The sequence below is a fragment of the Giraffa tippelskirchi genome, chromosome 6, assembly GCF_054371585.1.
Source record: "Giraffa tippelskirchi isolate mGirTip1 chromosome 6, T2T-mGirTip1v1.2.pri, whole genome shotgun sequence".
In the NCBI taxonomy this organism is placed as follows: domain Eukaryota; kingdom Metazoa; phylum Chordata; class Mammalia; order Artiodactyla; family Giraffidae; genus Giraffa; species Giraffa tippelskirchi.
Genome location: NC_137280.1, coordinates 90,526,503 through 90,545,387, shown reverse-complemented (window position 1 = coordinate 90,545,387; position 18,885 = coordinate 90,526,503). Strand labels below are relative to the sequence as shown.

Sequence of the window (18,885 nt, the reverse complement as noted above, 5' to 3'; positions counted from 1 at the left end):
AGTTAAGTTATACCATTTTCCTCCCGCTGAGAGGCATTGAGGTGCAGGTTCCGGACCCGCAAGGCGGGGCTGTGGCCCAGGATCGGCTCGGTGGTTTCCTTTCCTCAGTAGTCCATGCATCTTACATTAATGACAATTGCTTTCAAATTTGGGTGTATAATTGAAGAGTCATATCATAGAAGGAGGCAGATAATTAAGGTGACAGTGCACAGTCTACACTAAGCTTTAGGAATCCTCTAAGTTGTCTTTCCGCAAAAGGAAACGGAATTTTAAAAAATTTATTTTACTTAATTTTGATGTATTTACTTCGCTGCATTGGATCTTAGTATCGGCGCACAGGCTTAGCTGCCCTGCAGTTTGTATGATCTTAGTTCCCCCACTGGGGATGACCCAGTGTCCCCTGCATTGGAAGGGAGATTCTCAACCACTGGACCACCGGGGAAGTCCCCAAGAAAGGGAATTTTTAATAGCTGTTATTCAATTTGGTGTGAGGACTTGTTTCTCAGTGTTACATCATGAACTATACAAGTAACCTACTAAATCTGATTTAATTGTAATTTATCCTCAAAAACTTTGTGTCTTATTTCTTTATTTTTGGCTGGGAGGCTTGCAAGATCTTAGTCCCCTGACCAGGGATCTAATCCAGGCCCCCTGCAATGAAAGCACTAAACCCTAACCACTGGATCACCAGGGAATTCCCAGAAACTATGTCTTTAGATAACGAAGTTTTCCAGAGATAAAAAGATTTCTCTTGAGGGGAGGTTAGATCAGGTGAATATAAAAGTTCAGCAGAGGATGAGATGGTTGGATGGCCTTACTAACTAAATGGACATGAGTTTGAGCAAGCTCCAGGAGATGGTGAAGGACAGGGAAGCCTGGCCTGCTGCAGTCCATGGGGTCACAAAGAGTTGGACAGGACTGAGCGACTGAACAACAACAACAACATTTAGAATCAAAGTAGAAGAATAGGGAGGTTGAAAGGCTTGGAGATTATGGTTGAGAAACTGGAAGAAGTAGGAGGGGATGTTAGTGAAGCCTTGTGACATCACACTTCCAGATGTGTGGTTTTGTCATACAAAAGTGAAAAGGTATTCGGAGTCAGGATGTAAAGGAATACTAGAGAAAGCTGAACAGAGACCTACTACTGTGAAGTATGCTGATTTCAGAAGTAAAGAAGCCAGAATGGCAGTTGGGTTGGGGGGCCACAGGAAATGTGGGCACATGATACAATTTATAACCCTTAATTTTTTTTTAACAAAATAATTCCCCTTATCATTATTATTTTTTAAGAGGATAGGAGTGTTTCAGAGATTAGTACAAGGAATGAGTAAGCTCTTGACTATGAAATCTGCAACAATAGGTCATAGTGCTTCTAGTTCTTCGAAATTTGTTGTTTAGTTGATAAGTCATGTCTGACTCTTTTGCGATCCCATGGACTATAGCCCACCAGGCCCTTCTGGCCATGAGATTTCCCAGGCAAGAATTCTGGAGTGGGTTGTCAGAACTGTGCAATTGCAGAGGCATTGTGGGGTTTATATTGATTCATATGGGTCTATAATCTCTCTTTCCCCCACATCTGTAGATGAGACATCAGTTATTGAGAAAAGTAAATCAGAAAACTGAACTAATTAGTGAGTTGGAGAAACGTGAGTGGAGGGTCTTTAAGAGAAGCCAACATAGAATTAGTATATTAGGACATCAGAGCCTGAGAGATTAAAAAAGTAAAAAAAAAATCTTTCAGGTGTGAACCTAGGAGTGGCTCTTCATTGAGTCAAAAGTTCCTATCTAAATAGGTTAGTGGGGATGAAGAACTGAGATAGATGTGTTGAGGATTAAGGGTCCCAGAGAGACAGGCAAGGTTGGGAGAAAAGGAGGGAGTGGGAGAGAACATGAAAATATATGGTTGGTAAATCCCACCACTGAGAACTTTTTACTGCTCCAAGAAAGGTTCATGGAAGACTGAGAGAAATTAATGGTGGAGAATATGTCTCTAGTGTCTTAAAAAACTGGATGTTTGATGGCAACTCACGGTAGACAGTTATTTTACTTCTAAAAGTTATTTACTCAAAGTAGAGTTATTTTACCTTGCTGACCCAAGGGTCATTTGTAATGTAAGTTTTAAACATTTTCATACCCTCTTGGTGTATGTGTGTGTGGCATAATATATTGACATGCAAATAAAGTTTGCGGTGGGGGTTCCATTCTATATCTGCAGAGTGACTATGACAATAGGATAACTGGTCCTGTGGATACCAGTAAGCCTCCTTTTCCAGCTGCTCTTGTCTCCCCAGCGGGCTCCTGAACAAAGTAGCCACGGTGGCAGGGATGAAAGTTATGCACGGGCTCAGCAAAAACCTACTACCTCGGGACTTCTCTGGTGGTCCAGTGGTTAAGCATGTGGTTAAGATTCTGTCTTGCAATGCGGGCAACACAGGTTCAATCCCTAACTGGGGAACTAAGATCCCGCATGGGAATCTTCAACTAAGCCACGCCCCTAGGCCTGGTCGCGTCCCAGCTCCGCCCCACAGGCCTAGTCAACCAAGCCCCGCCACGGGCCTGGTTCCGCTCCAGCCTCATCCAACGCCAAGTCCTCGGCTGACCCGGCTCCAAGACCCAGTCACGTCTCTCCCTGGAGGAAACTAGCACGTCTCTCCCCGCTGCTGGAAGCGGCCACCGCCCTCCCCATTTTCCCAGCTCCCGAGACCCCGCCCCTTACGTTGTACGTGGCTCAGAAACCGGAAGCAGCAGCACGCTTTTGCGCGTGCGCGAGCGGGCGGCCTTGTCTTCTTGCATGTCTGTCTAAATCTGATACAAATTTTCGGCTGAGTCCGCATCCTATCCATTTCGGCCCAGCCGACCCCAAATTTGGTGCTCGGGAGGTGGAGAACTCGGCCTTGGGATCGGTGGTCAAAAGGCTGCCGTTTGGGCTCCCCGCCGGGAGCACTCCCCGGCGCTCCCGGGGTCTCTAGAAGCCGCGGCTGGTCCCAAACTCACTGAATCAGGAACTCTGTGAGGGTCCAGCAGTAGGGGTGCATGGGCTGCAGGCAAGAGTTGAAGAGCCATTCTCGTCCTTAATCGGCCTCCAAAAGCATCCTCTGCTCTCTTTCCGGAAAGGAAAAGCATCCCTGCCATTCGGGTCACGGGGACGTGAGCCTCAACCTTGTCTCTGCGCCTGTCTGTGGATTTCGGTTTGTTCGGTGAGTGCGAGGTGACATTTGCTTAACTCCGTCTGCATCTCTCCCTTCCAGGGGCAAGAAATACATTTTAACTTGTGATTTCTTTTTCTCTGACTGTAGGAGTTTGCTACATTATATTCAGCTACATAGTAGTGAACTGATTACTTAGTATCTTTTTAACCCCTGTTTGCCAGTTGCCGCTCTGAATGTTAGTCATTTATCCATAGATTTTTTTTTGAATTTTACACCGGAAGTGTGATCATATGCCAGTTTTAGCGTTTTCTTTTTTATTCCTTGTACCTTATATTTTTGTTTACTTAGTGCATTTGCCAGGACTTTCAGTTCAATGTAGAAAAGCATATAAATTGCATCCTCGCCTTGTTCCTGATCCCAGAGGGAATGCTGTCATTTCATTATTAAATAGGATGTTTGCTATAGGTGTTTGTAGATAATATATATTTTTTCTAATTAAAGCCTATTTCTTAGTGGGTTAAATTATTATCATCAATGGATATTGATAGAGATCAGTCACTATTTTGTATTGAAGGGGATGAGTCATATAGTCTTTTTCTATTGATGTGAATTACATTTATCATTTTAACTATATAAATCATTTTAACCACCCATCATACCTAGGAGGAAATGAACTTAGTTTGTGATTACTATCTTCATTATTCATTCCTGGATTGTACTTAATATTTTAATATTTTTCCCTTGTGTATACGAATGAGATCTTTCATATATGTGTGTGTGTGTGTGTGTGTGTGTGTGTGCATGTATATAAATACACATATATTTGAGTTTTGAGTCCCTTTCTGGTCTTGGAAATATACAGGAAAACACCCCCTCAACAACAAAAAAATGGAATTATGAATCCTTTACTTATTTGGTGAACCTGTCTGTAAAAGTCTGTAGCTTCTGTTTCCTTTGTAGGTATGTACTAAACAGCTATTTTTTTTTTTTCTTTAATGACTGGATGTAAACAGGTTTTGTATTTATAGTTTTATTTTGTTAACTTTTTTCACTATATGTTTTTCAAATTGAAGTATAGTTGATTTACAATGTTGTGTTAATTCTGCTCTGCAGCAGAATGACTTATACGTGTATACACATTCTTTTTTTATATAGTATATTCTTTTTCATTATAGTCTATCCCAGGATATTGAATATAATTCCCTTTACTATGCAATAGGACTTTGTTGTTTATCCATTCTACAGTTTGCATCTACTAATTCCAGACTCCTAGTCCATCCCTGTCCTATCTCCTCTCCCCTTGCTGCTGCTGCTGCTAAGTCACTTCAGTTGTGTCCGACTCTCTGCGACCCCATAGACAGCAGCCCACCAGGCTCCGCCATCCCTGGGATTCTCCAGGCAAGAATACTGGAGTGGGTTGCCATTTCCTTCTCCAGTGCATGAAAGGGAAAAGTGGAAGTGAAGTTGGCTCAGTCGTGTCCGACTCTTAGTGACCCCATGGACTGTAGCCTACCAGGCTCCTCTGTCCATGGGATTTTCCAGGCAAGAGTACTGCCCTTAGGTAACCACAAATCTGTTCTCTGTATCTGTTGAGTCTTTTTCCATTTTGTAGATTGGCTTGTTTGTGCCACATTTTAGATTCCACATATAAGTGATATCATATGGTATTTGTCTTTCACTTTCTGACTTACTTCACTTAGTGTGATAGTTTCTGGCTGTACCCGTGTTGCTGCAAATAGCATTATTCCTTTCTTTTTTTTAGTGGCTGAGTAGTGTTCCATTTTATATATGTACCACATCTTCTTTATCCATTCTTCCACTGATGGATATTTAGGTTGTTTACCTGACTTCAATGTTGTGAATAGTGCTGCTTTGAACATAGGGATGCATGTATCTTTTTGAATTGCTTTACTCCGGATATGTGCCCGGGAGTGGGATATTTGGATCATACGGTACTTCTGTGTTTAGTTTTTTAAGGTATCTTACTTACTGTTCTCCACAATGGTTGTACCAATTTACATTCCTACCAACAGTGTAGGAGGGTTCCCTTTTTTCCATGGGAGAGAGTGTGTTCTAATTTCTTTGATTTACATGCAGCTGTCCAGCTTTCCCAGCACCACATGCTGAAGAGATAGTCTTTTTCCCATTGTATATTCTTGCCTCTCTTGTTGATAATTAATTGACCAGAGGAGTATGGGTTTGTTTCTGGGCTCTATGTTCTGTTCCATTGATCTGTATGTCTGTTTTGTTTTTGTGTGTGTGTGCAAATACCACACTGTTTTGATTACTGTAGTTTTGTAGTATTGTCTGAAGCCTGGGACAGTTATGCCTTTTGCTTCATTATTTTCCCTCAGGATTGCTTTGACAATTCTGGGCCTTTTATGATTTCATATAAATTTTAGTATTATTGTTCTAGTTCTGTGAAAAATGTCATGAGTAATTTGATAGGGATGGCAATAAATCTGTAGATTGCTTTGGGTAGTATTGCCATAGCTTTTCTGATTCTGTTTTAAGTTTTTAAAAATATCATTGGTGGTGGTTTAGTCACTAAGTAGTGTCTAACTCTTGCGACCCCAAGGACTGTAGCCTGCCAGGCTCCTCTGTCCATAGGATTCTCCAGGCAAGAGTACTAGAATGGGTTTCCATTTCCTTCTCCAAAAAATATCATTAATTTTGTCATATATGTATATATATATATATATTTACACCTTTATGCGGTTCTTTTTCTGCCATTATAAGTCAATGGTTAATCTATCGTTACTGATTTTTCTTCTCTAGGAATTGATGATATTTATAAATACAATTAACCCTTGAATAACATGGGTTTGAAATGCATGTGTCCACTTATATGCAGATTTTTTCTTTCACTATTAAATACTGCAAATACTACAGGATGGGCCATTGGTTGAATCCTTGGATACTGAGGGCTGACTATGAGTTAAACTCAGGTTTTCCACTGCCGGAGGGTTGGTACCCCAACCCCTGCAATTGTTTGAGGGTCAGTTGTGCATCAATATATGTGCCACACCAGCTGTTGATTTCTTGTGTTATTTGAAACAGTTGTTCTGTTTATTTATTCTTAAAAAATTATTTTTGGCTGCACTGGGTCTCCATTGCTAAGCATGGGTTTTCTTTAGTTGTAGGGAGTGGGGGCTACTCTTCACTGCAGTGCGTGGGCTTCTCGTGGTGGCTTCTCATTGCAGAGCACAGACTCTAGGTGCACGGGCTTCAGTAGTTGCAGCATGTGAGCTTAGTAGTTGCAGTGTGAGGGCCCTAGAGTGCTGGCTCAGTAGTTGTGGTGCATAGCTTAGTTGCCCTGTGGCATGTAACGTCTTTCTGGACCAGGGATCATACTCCTGTCCCCTGCAGATTCTTAACCACTGGACCACCAGGGAAGTCCTAAAACAGTTGTTTTAATTTCCTGCTTCTACCCTATCACATAAGTGGTCCTGACTTGCTCAAGATAAATGTGTGTGTATCTCCTTATCCCTATAATGTGATATATTTTTATATAGCATATGCCATCACCTGATAATATTTTGTTAATTTACTGGTCCTCCTTAAAACAGTTATAAGGCCCAGGCACTTCAGGATTTTTCTGTTTTGTTCAGTGTTGTGTCTCCTATGACTGCACAAAGTTGGACAGGGAAAATATTACCTAAATAAATATGAAATGAAGGAGCAGGACTTAGGGACCTTAAGGGGAGCATCCTTGTGGAAGACATAGGGCTTAGTCAAGAGAAGGAGCTCAAGGGCAGGGATAGAGATGCAAATGTAGAGAATGGATTCGTGGACACAGTGGAGGAAGGAGACGGTGGGATGAATTGTGAGAGTAACATTGACATATGTATCCTACCATGTGTACAATAGATAGTTAGTGGAAAGCTGCTGTATAGCACAGGGAGCTCAGCTTACTGCTGTGTTACAACCTAGAGGGGTGGGATGGACATGGGTGAGAGGGAGACTCAAGAGGGAGGGAATATATGTAATTTATAGCTGATTCACATTGTTGTAGAGAAGAAACGAACATAACATTGTAAAGCATTTGTTGTTCAGTCACTAGTGAAAGTGAAAGTCGCTCAGTCGTGTCCGACTCTTTGTGACCCCGTGGACGATACAGTCCATTGAATTCTCCAGGCCAAAATACTGGAGTGGGTAGCCATTTCCTTCTCCAGGGCATCTTCCCAACCCAGGGATCGAACCCAGTTCTCCCCCTCGTTGCAGGCAGATCTTTACCAGCTGAACTTAGGGAAGCATTCAGTTGCTAAGTCTTGTCCAACTCTTTGCAACCCCATGAACTGCAGCATGCCAGGCTTCCCTGTCCCTCACTATCTCCCGGAGTTTGTTCAAACTCATGTCCATTGAGTCGGTGATGCTATCCAGCTGACATCCATCTTCTGTCGTCCTCTTCTCCTCTTGCCCTCAATCTTTCTCAGCCTCAGAGTCTTTTCCAATGAGTTGGTTCTTTGCATCAGATGGCCAAAGTATTGAAGGTTCAGCATCAATCCTTCCAACGAGTATTCAGGGTTGATTTCCTTTAGGATTGACTGGTTTTATCTCCTTCCTGTCCAACGGACTCTGAAAAGTCTTCCCTCCAATTAAAAATAAATTAATAAAAAAAAAGAAGGAGCTCAAAGATAAAACAGTCGAAGGGAATACTTCATTTGTTTACTCTCCATAGTGTGCCCAACAGCATTCTAGGCTAGACCCTGGTAATGTTAGGGCATAGGGGCCTCACTGACAACTAAATTATAAGGTATATATTCAGAAACGCACTCTTGGGGCATTTAGCTTTGAAGGTAAATGCACCTGGATACACACCCTTCCTCAGCAGCTTTCTAGTTGGATAACATTGAGCACATGTATAAGTGACTAAGTTTCTATTGGCTCTACAATACATATTTGGTCCACTGAAGTGAAAGAGACTGCTGTGTTTTCATTATTTGAAATTCATGCATTAGTGCTATAGATGCCACTGTCAGAGATGACACATATGCCAACTTTACTTCAGGTGTTCCTGTTCTGCTGTGACTATATCTCCTGCACAGGCAGAGTTTAGCATGAGCTGTCTTCTCTGCCACCTGCATGTGAAATTCAGCCAGTTGTGCTGTTTCTCAAAAATCAGGTTTTGGAGACCCTGCAGCCCTTGGAGGGGGAGGATCTCATAGTCAGGGACTGAGTAGTGATACATGTTGGGCTGCCAGGCAGTGCAGAAATAAATATTGGGTGTGGAACCTCCAGAGATCTGGCATACAAGTCATACTTTCCTTTGAGATGCAGTCTGTATTCTTACTACTGAAGGCATTCTCTTATATTTTTAATGTTTTCATTATCATGGGCAGATTTACAGCTAAATTTTTTTAGACTCCAGCTGACTCACTTAACAAAATGGACTCTTAAACCTTTTTTTTTTTTTAATGATCTACAAGAGTGAGAGGACTGTTTCTAGCTCTCAAGGAGATAAAATTGCTCCAATTAAAAAAAAAAAACTTTTTATTTTGTATTGGGGTGTAGCTAATTAACAATGTTGTGATAGTTTCAGGTGAGTTAGGAAGGCACTCAGCCATAAATATACATGTATCCATTCTTCCCTGAACTCCCTTCCCATCCAGGCCCCCACATAACATTGAACAGAGTTCCATGTGCTACAGAGTAGGTCCTTGTTGGTTATCCACTTTAAATATAGCAGTGTGTACATGTCCATTCCAAACTCCATAACTATCCCTTTCCCCTATCCTTCCCCCTGGCAACCATAAGCTCCTTCTCTATGTCTGTGAGTCTCTTTCTGTTTTGTAAGTAAGTTACTATTTTTTTTTTTCTTGCTCCATTTTCTCACAAGATCAATGTGTATTTGCATGTGTGTGTTTGTGTTTTGAGGAGAATGATCACTCATAACAGATGTGTCTTGATTGTGGAGACTGTGGGGGCACCCAGATTCTCATGTCTTCTTTCTCTTGTTTCAGCTGTAACATCTCAATACTCTGTCTTTCTTCATGAAGGGAACATGGAGGAAGAGAGGACAGCTGCTGAGTTACAGAAAAATGTGATACGGGTAAGTAAGAGCTAATAATTCTCCAAAATAATATTTCAATTCCATCAGGTTATCTATCTCCTAAATTTAGAGCAGAGATCAACAACCTGTTCCCACATTGGGTCACATAGTAAGCATTTTAGGCCATAGTTTCTATTTTACTCAATTCTGCCATTTTATTGTTTTTTGTTTGTTTGTTTGTTTGGGGCAGCTTGTGGGATCTTATTTCCCTGACCAGAGATTGAACCTGTGCCCTCAGCAGTGAAAGCATGGTGTCCTAACCACTGGACTGCCAGGGATTTCCCATCAGTTCTGCCATTTTAGTGTGAAAGCAGCCAAATACAGTGTATAAACAAACATTTATTGTGTCCCAGTAAAACTTTACTTATATAAACAGGCGATAGGCTGATTTTAGCTCATGTTCTATCATTTACAGCCCCTGGGCCTAGAGTGTAAGAAAACATGACTGACTGTGGGCCTGGGTTGAATGTTGTGCTTCTTGCTGACTTCTGGGCCCCACGTTGGGGGGAAAAAAAGAAAAACAAAAGGTCCTTGTCTCTTGGGTATTTAAACCTCATCCCAGTTTTATCTAGTGTTTTGTGTTGTGCTGATTGCTATGGTGGGGAATAAGGAAGCAGGTGAACTTGTTTCTGTAACAAGGAATTTGTTTTAAATAGTTTTTTTTGTTACAATAGTTTTTCTATTGTATAGCAGAATGTTTTGTTACAGTTGTTTTTTCTGTTTTCTGTTTTGGTTTTTTTGTCCCCAAGGCATGTGGAACCTTAGCCCCTCAGCCAAGGATTGAACCCACATCCCCTGCATTGGAAGGCACAGTCTTAAGCCCTGAACCTCCAGGGAAGTCCCTCTAACAAGGGATTTTTGCTTCTTTCAGTGTGGAAATTGTCATTTCATTTTTGGAGCATTTCTCTCATTTCTGCAATATGCTCTGGATGTTCTTGATTATTGTAAGAGTGGAATTGGTCAGCATCAAACAGTGGAAAGATAAATTTAGTGTTTCAAAAATGTTGTTAAATCTATGAGACAGAATTTGATCAGTCAGGATGCTTAGATAGAAAGAGAAAAGATCTGATGACTGAATCCTAGGGTAGATATTTGGGAGAAAAGAACCTTCTGAACTTCCTGTGAGTTGATTCTCAGTTCCCCAGTAGTGTCAGCCTCATTCACCCTCCTGCACATGCTGGGGGAGTTGGTACCTTTCTGAACAAAGTATGTGGAATGTTTTAGGACAGAGTGGTCTTCGAGGATGTGGCTGTGGACTTTACCCAAGAGGAGTGGGCTCTACTGAATCTTGCTCAGAGAAATCTCTACAGAGATGTGATGCTGGAAAACTTCCAGAACCTGGCCTCATTAGGTAAGGATGGCAACGTTCCTCCAACGTCCCGTTATTTAGAAAACAGCTTTATCTTATAAATTGCCCTTGTTCTAGGATTTGGGTTGAGAAACTGGAATAAATTGTTAAATAAGACAGACATGGTCACTGACCCCAAGGAGCTTATAGTCTAGTGGCTTCACCATGAAAATAAACATGTGTATTGTTAAAATATTTCACCAATATAAAACAAGCAAAAGAATTAGTGAAAATTTCCTTACCCATTTTGCCACTGGCACTGAATGCAGAGTTTTCATTTTCTCAGGATTGTAAAGTTTTCATTTTCTCTCAGGGTACTGAAACCTTTATTTTTCTTCATTCAGTCATTCTTTCATTAAGCATTTTTTTTTTGAGGATGAACTTGTATCAAACTCTTTTGAATATTATACTATAGACAATAAGATGTAATTGTATTCACAATGCTTCAGTAACGGAGAAGATAAATATGAAATTAACATGAAGAAAGAAAATAAACATATGTATTGATCCTGCTTTTCCTTTTTCTTGTGGTCAGAATCCTCAAGGAGGCTTATTAAGTGTGTATAGTGTGGGCACAGACTTCAGGGGCCACTTTGGGGGACAGGGAGAAAACTGGTGGTTTGGAACCTTTTGAGAATTTTACTGCTGTTAATTCCCTGTACCCAAAGACCACCAGTTTAACAAGTTGGGTTTATTCCTTGGAGCAGTGAGGGAGAAACACATGTCATGGGGAACAATGCAGTGTGTTAGAAAGTAAATATTATAGGATTTATATACTTAGGTCGAATGATTTGGGGGTAGGTCCGTGACAACAGCGGAGAAGGCAGTGGCACCTCACTCCAGTACTCTTGCCTGGAAAATCCCATGGACGGAGGAGCCTGGTGGGCTGCAGTCCATGGGGTCGCTAAGAGTCGGACACGACTGAGCGACTTCACTTTCACTTTTCCCTTTCATGCACTGGAGAAGGAAATGGCAACCCACTCCAGTATTCTTGCCTGGAGAATCCCAGGGACAGTGGAGCCTGGTGGGCTGCCGTCTGTGGGGTCGCAGAGAGTCAGACACTACTGAAGTGACTTAGCAGCAGCAGCAGCAGCCATGACAACAGGCTGTTCTGTTTTCCTAGGCCTTCCATAACAAAGTGCCACAAACTGGGTAGCTAAGAACAACAGAAACTTATTCTTTTACTTTTTAAAAAACTCCTCTACCTCTACTCCCCAGTCTTATTCTGTAGCTAGATAACTGTTTTATTTATTTAGGCTGTGCTGGGTCTTCCTTGCTGCACTTGGGCTTTCTCTAGTTGCAGTGAGTGGGGCTACTCTTTGTTGGAGTGCATGAGCTTCTCACAGTGGTGGCTTCTCTTGTTGGGGAGCCCAGGCTTTAGGTGCGAGAGCTTCAGTAGTTGTGGTGCATGGGATTAATTGTTCCATGGCATGTGGAATCTTCCTGCACCAGGGATAGAACCTGTGTCTCCTGCCTTGGCAGGCGTCTTCTGTACCACCTGTACCACCAGGGAAGTGTGAAATTTACTCTTCTAAATTTCAGGAGATTGGAAGTCTGAGATCAAGGTGTCGTGATCCTTCTGAAGGCTCAGAAAAAATCCCTCCTTGTCTCTTCCTAGCTTTTGGTTGTTGCTGGCAGTCCCTGGTTGGTAGCCACATCACTCTAATCTCTGCCTCCATCTTCACAGGGCCTTTGTCCTTTGTCTCTACATCTTTCTGTCCTTCTAAGGACACCAGTCATTGCATTTAGGGCCTACCCCAATCGAGTATAACTTTATGTTAACTTGGTTACATCTGCAAATATCTATTTCCAAATAAAGTAATGTTCTGAAATCTGACTGGACATGGTTTTTTTTTTTTTTCCACCAGTACACTCTATTTTTCTTAGAGCAGTTTATAGGCTGACAGCAAAATTAACTGGCAAGTACAAAGATTTCCCACAAATGCACTGCCTTCTACCAGAGTGGTCTATTTCTTACAGTTGATGAACCTATATTGACACATCATTATCATGGTAAATCTCAAGTTTATATTAGTGTTCACTTTTGTTGTTGTACTTTGTTACAGTTTAGACAAATATGTGATGACATTTCCACCATTGTGGGCTTCCCTGGTGGCTCAGTAGTAAAGAACCCTCCTGACAATGCAGCAGGTGTGCAGTTTGGATCCGTGGGTTGGGAAGATCCTCTGGAGTAAGAAATGGCAATCCACTCCAGGGTTCTTGCCTGGGAAATCCCATAGACAGAGGAGTCTGGCGGGCTATAGTCCATGGGGTCATGAAAGACTAGGACACAACTGATTGACTAAACAACAACAAGCATCCACCATTATAGTATCAGAGAGTAATTTCACTACTCCTAAAAATCCTTTATCCCCCTCCACCCCAATTTATCTCTCCTTCCCTCCCAACTCCTGGCAGCCACTAATCTTTTTACTGTTTTCATAGTTTTGCCTTTTCCAGAATGTCATGTAGTTTGAATCACACAGTATATAGCCTTTTCAGATTGACTTTTTTCACTTACTAATATGCATTTACTGTTCTTCCATCTCTTCATGGCTTGATGGCTGATTTCTTTTTAGTGCTGAGTAATATTTTGTTGTCTGGATGTACAATACCAGTCTGTATCCATTCATTCACTGAAGAACACCTTGATTGCTTCCAAGTTTTGGCAGTTATGAATAAAACTGCTATAAATATCCACATGAAGTTGTTTTTGTAGATATGTTTTTAACTCCTTTTGGTAACTTCTGGAGAGCATGATTGCTTGCTTATATGGCTAAGAGTATGTTTAATTTGGTAAGAAACTGCCAAATTGTATTCCAAAGTAGCTGTACCGTTTTGCATTCCCACCAGCTCCATATCCTCACCAGGACTTGGCCATTCTTTTAGATATGTAGTGGTGTCTCATTATTTTGATTTGCATTTTCCTGATGACATGTAATGTGGAACATCTTTTTTTTCATATGCTTATTTGCCATCTATGTATCTTCTTGGTAAGGCATCTGTTAAAGTCTTAGGCCCATTAAAAAAAAAAAAACACGTAAAAAAATTTTTATTGACGTGTAGTTGGTTTACAGTGTTGTGTTTAATTTCTGCTGTATAGCAAAATGTCTCAGTTAAACATATATATATTCTTCTTCATATTCTTTTGGAGAAGGAAATGGCAACACACTCCAGTATTCTTGCCTGGAGAATTCCATGAACAGAGGAACCTGGCAGGATATAGTCTATGGGATTGCAAAGAGTCAGACATGACTGAGCGACTAACACTTTTCATTTTCTTTTCCATTATGATTTATCACAGGATATTAAATATATTTCCCTGCGCTATATGGTAGGACCTTGTTGTTTATTCTATATATAATAGTTTGCATCTGCTAATCCCAGACTCCCAATCCATCCCTTGCCCTTGACAACCACAAGTCTGTTCTCTGTGTCTGCCAGGCTGTTTTTGTTTTGTAGATATGTTCCATTTGTGTCCTATTTTAGATTCCATGTATTAAGTGAGATCATATGGTATTTGTCTTTCTCTTTTTGACTTACTTCGCTTAGTATGATAATCTCTAGGTCCATCCATGTTGCTGCAAATGGCATTATTTAATTCTTTTTAATGGCTGAGTAATATTCCACTGTGTATGTATACTGCATCTTCTTTATCCATTCATCTGTTGATGGACATTTGGGTTGTTTCCATGTCTTGGCTATTGTAATAAATAGTACTGCTTTGAGCATTGGGGTGTATGTATCTTTTAGAATTATAGTTTTGTCTGGGTATATGCACAGGAGTGGAATTGCTGGATCATATGGCAACTGTACTTTTTGTTTCTTGAGGAACCTCCATACTGTTTTCCATAGTGACTGCACAAGTTTACATTCCCACCAACAATGTAGGTGGTTGTTGTTCAGTTGCTAAGTCATATCTGACTCTGTGACCCCATGGACAGCAGCACTTCAGGCTTTACTACCTTCACTATCTCCTGGATAGTGTAGGAGGGTTTCCTTTTCTCCATACCCTCTCCAGTGTTTGTTATTTGTAGACTTTTTAAAAAATTAATTAATCTTTTTATTGAAGGATAATTGCTTTACAGAATTTTGTTGTTTTCTGTCAAACCTCAACATGAATCAGCCATAGGTATACATGTATCCCCTCCCTTTTGAACCTCCCTCCCATCTCCTTCCCCATTCCACCCCTCTAGGTTGATACAGAGCCCCTGTTTGAGTTTCCTGAGCCATACAGCAAATTCCTGTTGGCTGTCTACTTTACATATGGTAATATAAGTTTCCATGTTAGTCTTTGCATACATATTTGTAGACTTTTTAATAATCACCGTTCTGACTGGAGTGAGGTGGAACCTCATTGTTGTTTTGATTTGCATTTCTCTAATTATTAGTGATGATGAACATCTTTTCATGTGCCTGTTGGCCATTTGTATGTCTTCTTTAAGAGAGAAATGTCTAGGTCTTCTGCCTGTTTTAAAATTTTGTTGTTGTTGTTATTGAATTGTAGGAGCTGTTTGAGTTAAGGAGCTTAATTTTGGAAATTAAGCTCTTGTCAGTCACATCATTTGCAGATATTTTCTCTCAGTCTCTAGGTTATCTTTTTGCTTTGTTTATGGTTTCCTTTGCTGTGCAAAAGCTTGTAAGTTTGACTTGGTCCCATTTGTTTATTTTTGCTTTTATTTCTCTTGCCTTGGGAGACTGACCTAAGAAAACATTGGTATGATTTATGTCAAAGAGTATTTTGCCTGTGTTCTCTTGTACAAGTTTTATGGTGTCTTGTCTTTTAAGCCATTTTGAGTATAGTTTTGTGTATGATGTGAGGGTGTTTCGTTGTTTCCTTGATACACATGCAGCTGTCCAGCATTCCCAACACCACTTGCTGAAGAGACTTTTTCCCCATTGTATATTCTTACTTTGGCCTATTTTTAAAAAATCAAGTTGTTTTCTTATTGTTGAGTTTTAAGACTTCTGTGTATATTTTGGATAATAGTTCTTTATCACACATGTCTTTTGCAAATATTTTCTCCAAGTATGTGGCATGTTTTTTCATTTTCTTGACAGTGTTTTACTCAGAGCAAAAATTTTTAATTTTAATAAAGACCAGCTTATCAGTTCTTTCTTTCATGAATTGTGCTTTTCAAGTTACCTGTTGGCTTTAAAAGTAAAAAGTTATTTTACCAACAAAAAATGGTGTACTTGGAAATAGCAGGGGAATTGCAATTTGAGATAAGAAAGCTATAACAAAAGCCATAGGCAAGTCCACAGAACAATGGAGAAGAATGTAATTTTGTAGAGAAAAATGAGGAAATTGGGAGAGGTTGTTTTGAACGAAAGTCCATTGGAGAAAGGTGAGAGTTCAGGGTGATGATGGCTGAGTTGCTGGAGTAGTGATTTCTGATAGGAGATGTGATGTACATCTTTTCCTGTTAGGATTATAATTGGTGATTCTTGTTGGGGTCTCTGATGGACAATTCTCCCTGTAATTAATGTTGTAAAGAATTAGATGAAAGCTTCCTCTTTTGGCCTCTCAACTCCATTTTAGTGAAGTTTTCCTTAATTAATTTTCACATATCTAACAAATCACTAGATCTTAGGGCATCTACATTTTTTCCCTGTTATTTTTTAGGAATTCCATAGTTTTACGTTTTACATTTAGATTTGTGATCCATTTTGAGCTAATTTTTTAACTCTCTGTTGATGGACCCCAAGTTGTCCCAAAGCCCTGTATGCCTCCCTGTGTATTTTGAGTTAATTTTTTGCAAGTCTATGTCAAGATTTTTTTTTTTAATGTATCTTAATGTCTAGTAGTTGTTTTAGCACCATTTGTTGGAAAGACTTGTTTTTTTCTCTATTGTATTGCCTTTGAGCCTTTGTCAAAGATAAGTTGACTATATTTATGTGGGTCTATTTCTAGACTCTCTATTCTGTTCCATTGGTCTATTTAGATATGAATTTTTGAGGGCCACTGTCACCCCAGTTCACAGGTGGTCATTTTAGATTGGATACTGACAGAAAGCAGGGGAAATTCTAGTAATACTTTGTCCCTAGGCTAAATCATGAAGTAGCCTTATTTTGTTTCATTTTATCATAGTATTAGAGTAACCTTGTCTAAGATTGGTATTTGGAGATTATTTATCTTCAACAGGAGAACAAAATATCCTGCCTGTGAATATTGGACCAGCTTCTAATAATATCAAGGTCTATGTGTGAATATCAGATCAGTTCTATTTATCAGACTGCCCTCTCCCCTTAAAAAATAAATTAGATATTTTGTTGCAGTTAAACTCACACTTGTGAAACAGTTCACCTCAGATTGGGACTTGAATCCATGTGCCAGAGCTTGAACTCATGTGCCAGGACTGGAACTTGGCCAAAATCCAGTCTGGGACTTGAATTCATGAGGCCGGAACTTCAGCCTGGCCAAAACCCCTGGTGTTCCAACTGAGATCACACACCTGGTTTCTTCATTGCTCAGATTTTTTGTATCTCAGTGCAAAAGGAACAACAAGAAGCAAACTGATAGGCAAAAAGTAGATTTATTAATATAGGATGCTTGTAAGAGATGTAAGTGGACATGTGAGGGAGCCCTGCACTGAGGATTAAGTGGGCTATAATTTTATTGTCAAAGGAAAGTGGAGAAGGGGAAAGGACTGCCTTCTTTGAGTTGATGTCAGGCTTTCATTACTAGCTCCTCCTTTGTATCAGGCACAAGAATGTCTGACCCTGTGTAGTCAAACTAGAATTGTCATGTGTGCATGCATGCTCAGTCATGTCTGACTCTTTGAGATCCCATAGACTGTAGCCCACCAGACTCCCCTGTCTATGGAATTTTCCAAGTAAGAATACTGGGGTGGGTTGCCGTTTTCTACTTTAGAGGATCTTCCCAACGTAGGGGTTGAACCTGTGAATCCTGCTTTGGCAGGCAGAGTTTTGACTACTGGTGCCACATTGTCATAACACTTATTCAAATCAGTAGAAGGGTGGTGACATTTTTCTTTCACCTAATGACCTGGGGCATATCTTGTGCTTTTATAAATGGCTTTATAGTTAAACAACCTTGCTTTGTTCCACCATGGTCTAATAGCTTTTTGAGCATCATTAACTTCCACTGGTCTCTCAAAGTTCCCTAGGTTTCCCTCTTTATCTATAATCCACTACTGGGACTTCTGCATAACTATCCTATCCTGTATAACTATCCTATTCTATCTGTATCACTTGCTTTAGAGTATCAGAAGAGCAGTTTTTGCTCTGTTTCATAGATATATTTGTGGTAACTCATTGTTTTCCCTCATGATATACCTTTCTGTGTGAACAGGATATCCACTACACAAACCCTATCTGATCTCACAGTGGAAACAAGAGGAGGACCTAGAGACAGTGGAGAGAAGACCTACCCAGGGGGAACATCAGGAAGGCAAGAATCCTTGGGTGAAAGTGATGTGGTTGGGGGATATTACATTTGGAAAAATAACATAAAATCAAAATGAAGCTTTGTTTTGTCTGAGGAAACTGAGCTTCCACAGACACCTTAGATTACTATTTTATTTATTTAAAAAATTTTTATTTTTTACTGTGCTGGATCTTCATTGCTTTGTGTGGGCTTTTCTCTAGTTGCAGAGAGTGGGGACTGCCCTCTAGTTGCGGTGCTTGGGCTTAGTATTTGCAGCTTGTGGGCTCGAGGGTGTAGGCTTAGTAGTTATGGCACACTGGCTTAGTTGCTCTGTGGCATGTGGAATCTTCCTAGACCAGGGTTTGAACCAGTGTCCCCTGCATTGGCAAGTGGATTCTTATCCACTGTGCCACCAGGGAAGTCCTTGATTACTATTTTGACTTTTCTTCAGTCCTCTCACCTGTTCCTTGTTCTTGGGAAAGAACACATTTCCTCTTTGTAATGTAGTATTTGGTCATGTGCGTTTTATTCCATTTCTTTTTTTTGTTCTCCTAGTAATATCTTATTTATGCTAACATCAGTCTCCATCTTCATGGGATTATTTCCTAGTCACTACTATTTTGACCATGTGCTTATTACCAAAGTCCTGAACCAGCCATACTGCCAAAGTCCTTTGCTCATGAGTGCCTTTGCTACTTTGTTTCAGGTTTTGAGATTCAACTTAAAATTAATGAATCAGTCGCTCCACAAGATACTTATGGAGAAAAAATATCCAATGAACAGAATGTAGTAGGATTCAAAAGGAGTGATGCTTCATTGTCCATTTTACACAAAATCTGGGAATACCATGATATTGATTATCAGAACAAAAACCACGAGAGACATTTGAGGTGAGTGCCAGTTATATAAGAGAAAAGTAGTGTCTCAGGAAAGAATCTTAAAATAT

The 18,885-nt window shown here is 40.4% G+C and overlaps 1 protein-coding gene across 1 annotated transcript in view; it reads left to right on the top strand.

Annotated features, from left to right (window-relative positions):
* Nucleotides 1-18,885, top strand: part of ZNF699 (zinc finger protein 699) — a 36,692-nt gene that overhangs the window by 11,384 nt on the left and 6,423 nt on the right. Inside the window, exons 2-5 of the mRNA XM_081498072.1 lie at nucleotides 9,113-9,201; nucleotides 10,426-10,552; nucleotides 17,865-17,963; nucleotides 18,646-18,829. Coding sequence (XP_081354198.1) covers nucleotides 9,154-9,201; nucleotides 10,426-10,552; nucleotides 17,865-17,963; nucleotides 18,646-18,829 — 458 coding nt within the window. The 5' untranslated portion in view covers nucleotides 9,113-9,153. The remainder of the gene's footprint in view (nucleotides 1-9,112; nucleotides 9,202-10,425; nucleotides 10,553-17,864; nucleotides 17,964-18,645; nucleotides 18,830-18,885) is intronic.